Source organism: Cryptomeria japonica, chromosome 2, assembly GCF_030272615.1.
Source record: "Cryptomeria japonica chromosome 2, Sugi_1.0, whole genome shotgun sequence".
Taxonomy (NCBI): domain Eukaryota; kingdom Viridiplantae; phylum Streptophyta; class Pinopsida; order Cupressales; family Cupressaceae; genus Cryptomeria; species Cryptomeria japonica.
This window is the reverse complement of record NC_081406.1, coordinates 164,589,091-164,592,323: the sequence shown is the minus strand read 5'-3', so window position 1 is coordinate 164,592,323 and position 3,233 is coordinate 164,589,091. Positions and strand designations below refer to the sequence as shown.

Here is a 3,233-nt window from a genome sequence, read left to right as displayed (position 1 = left end):
CCCCTTCCACACTTTGCACGCATGTCTAACAGGGTAGTCGCTGCTACAAGATCTGACAAAATTCCCTTAGTGTTTATCCTACGGATGTCCATACTATGTTCCAAAAGCTACCATTTTTACACAGGCTGGGAAGATGCTGGCAAAGTTTGCAGAGTCTAACTTTACAACGGCCTATCACATATGGTTGAACGTTGCTAAATCCTTTCCAACAAATTCATTTTCTGCATATTATACAACCATAGCGTTAAATGAGACCACATTTCTTTGACGCATTTCGTCAAACAGTTCACGTACATTGTCTATGCTTTCACACTTTGCTTCCATGTCTACCACAGCATTTCTAACTGTAATATCTGACAATAATAAAGCTGGGTTGGGCTGTGAAAACACTTCAACGATGAGTTATTCCATGAGAACAACGATGTAGACTGGAGTACTTTTCCCCGTTTGTTTGTTTGTGTCATGAAACGCCTATGGGTATCCATCGAACTTCTATGCGGGAATAGTGTTTGAATTCAAATGTTGACAGTAAGTTACCTATTTGAACAGAAACAGAGAAAACGGATTTTGAGTGAAGAATGGGTTCGCATCAGCCACCTGAGCTGTCAAAGTTTTCGAGTGCTAAAATTAGTTCGAAAAGCTATGAATGCTATGCTAAAAATAGTAATTTTCTAACAACAGAAAAATCACATGCTACAAATCCATAAGTATCCTAACTCATTTTTGGTTTATTTCAATTTCTATAAGAGAAATTATTGGATCCTAACTTCAGTTTATTTGCAGCTTCATGGGAAAAATTATAAATTCCAACAGCCACGATCTGTCTACAACCAATACAATTGTGAAACCTAGTCCCGTTTGGCGCAGTAAAAATCTATTACTATCTTCTCCTTTACAGCTCTGATATCACTTTGAAGGTGAATAGGGGTAAAAGTATACATACAAACTTAGAACACACAAATTTAGAATGCTAATTCAGAATATTACAATACTCAAAAAATTCTATATTCATTGATCACTAGATCATATGATATAAGAGCCTTACAAATTGTATCAGTATATATAAGTTTTTACTACAGCAAAACACTTCCAAAAACATAGTCTGCATGAAAGCTAAAAACATATATTTCTTGCTCCTATAAATTCATAAATAATTATCTGCACCTTGCTCCCAATTATTTAATATTGTGGAAGAAATTACATCAGAACTATCAATCCTCATAATTATCAATGTTCTTTTGTCTCTGAACTTGTTCAGGAAAAGGCCATGTGAGATGCCCAGCTATGCAGTAAAATCTAAACCTTTGAAAAGCCTGGATGCCTTCCATAGATACGTCATATTTGTCCAATGCTGACCTCATTGTATCCCAACGTTTTAGCCTCATCCTCTTTTGTTCCTCCCTCGTTTCATTCTTCTCACTATGTTGTTTCATGAACTCATCTTTTAGCTCTTTAATTTCTTTCTTGACCTCATCTTTTAGCTCTTTAATTTCTTTCTTCAGCATATCTAATTCAGTTTTTCTGGCCCCATCTTTGAGCTCTTGAATTTCTTTCTTCAGCTTATCTAATTCAGTTTTTAAGGTTATCTCTAATGGACTAAGTTGCTCATTCACAACAGTGTCCAATTTTTGTAGACCATCCCTTTTGTTTCTTTCCTGACCATCAATACTGCTTTCTGCTCCCAAATTATTGTCCTTAGAAATACTGATCATTTTCGTTTCTTCTTCACCATGGCTAGTCCCTGTCATCTTCAAGGTCTGCTCATCATTATCAAGTTCCATAAAATGCTCTACAATCATTTGTAATGAAGGTCCATTCGATGACAAACTTTTCAAAGTCCTAATGTGGTTCCAGTTCTGTAGAAAAAAGGTAAATTTCAGTATCTTGATAGTCGAATCCTCTTTATATATCAGCTTCAAATTGACACACAAGAAAGTGAATTATTGAAGTTTGGTATACCTGAATAACAAAGTCCATGTTTTCTCGCCATTCCCAACAAACAAATATCCATGTGATCAATTGTACCTGCCAGCCCGGTAGGTCTTTGTTTTCTCCCGTAAGATAAAATATATACCACACTAGTCTATGATATGTGAGATGACGTTTCCACTCACAAGGAAGTTTTCTACCATCTGTTGCCAGATTCTGGAAGTAACAAAATGCATCTTGTTCACCTTTGCTATATCTGACGAACAGCAGCTCTGTTATTGGAATCTGGCACCAATAATTTTTGTTGTCTACATAGACATTTGAAAAATGTTAAGATGTGTCATAGTCTTTATTACTGGAAATAAATTTTATAAAAAATATAGAACTTAAAATCTTACATAAGGCGGTCTGTTAATTACATATTCTATTTGGAGCGTGCTTACCAATGGATGCTGCTTCTTGTTGAGCTTCTCTTCGTGATTGTCTTGACTCTGCATCTCTGGTTGCTTCTGTTTTGTCTTTACTTCCTATTTATGAAAAAGTAAATTTATGTAAAGCTACTTGGAGTAAGAGATTGCTCATCAAATAATAATAGGTGAACTCAATTTTTTCTTTTAGTTTTTAATCTCATATATTTAAAATGTTGTGTGGGGTAAATGTAATTTTTTACAATAGAGTTAACAGGCTAAATTAGCATTGAGTTAAATCAATTAATTAAAATAAAGAAAATAATTTTTGTATCTATAAATTTCATATCATATTTTATATAGTAGGCACTTAGATGAAATATAAAGGGAAACTCATTTTAGTAAATAAAATTGAAAAATTTAATAAATTTTAATAATAATAAAAAATTAAGTAATACAATCATAATTTTTTTACCGGTTTATTATATTCTACTTATATATTCATTTTTCTTCATGATAAATTAATTTTACATCTGCATAGTAATTTACATTATTTGTAACATATTTAAAAAATTAAATCAAATAATACTCTCTAATTTTATTTAGACACCTACCACAAAATACTTTTTTAATTTGTCGTTTGAAAAGTTGGAACCCTTTTTTATTACAATTGGCAGCAATTGTTGTAGTTTCTGATCTAGTTTCTCTTTCTGGAAAATCCCAAAATGTCGAAGTTGACTTCTTAGCAGCTGTCATTAACAAATATTTGACATAAAATACTATTAACATCTTTAAAATTAAAAATTAAAAGAAAAAATAAAACAATTGTTCTCTTTCTCTAAAATATTAGATAAATACTTATTCTTGCTTGATATAAATATTATTTTTTATCTTAAT

At 32.1% G+C, this 3,233-nt stretch overlaps 1 protein-coding gene across 1 annotated transcript; it reads right to left on the bottom strand.

Annotated features, from left to right (window-relative positions):
* Positions 1-1,044: 1,044 nt before the first annotated feature.
* Positions 1,045-2,232, bottom strand: LOC131065933 (uncharacterized). Its single transcript, XM_058000532.2, has 2 exons — positions 1,960-2,232; positions 1,045-1,856 (listed from the first exon to the last, which is right to left on the bottom strand). Exons 1-2 carry the CDS (start codon positions 1,975-1,977, stop codon positions 1,212-1,214), a joined length of 663 nt encoding a protein of 220 aa, XP_057856515.2. The 5' UTR covers positions 1,978-2,232; the 3' UTR covers positions 1,045-1,211.
* Positions 2,233-3,233: the final 1,001 nt, after the last annotated feature.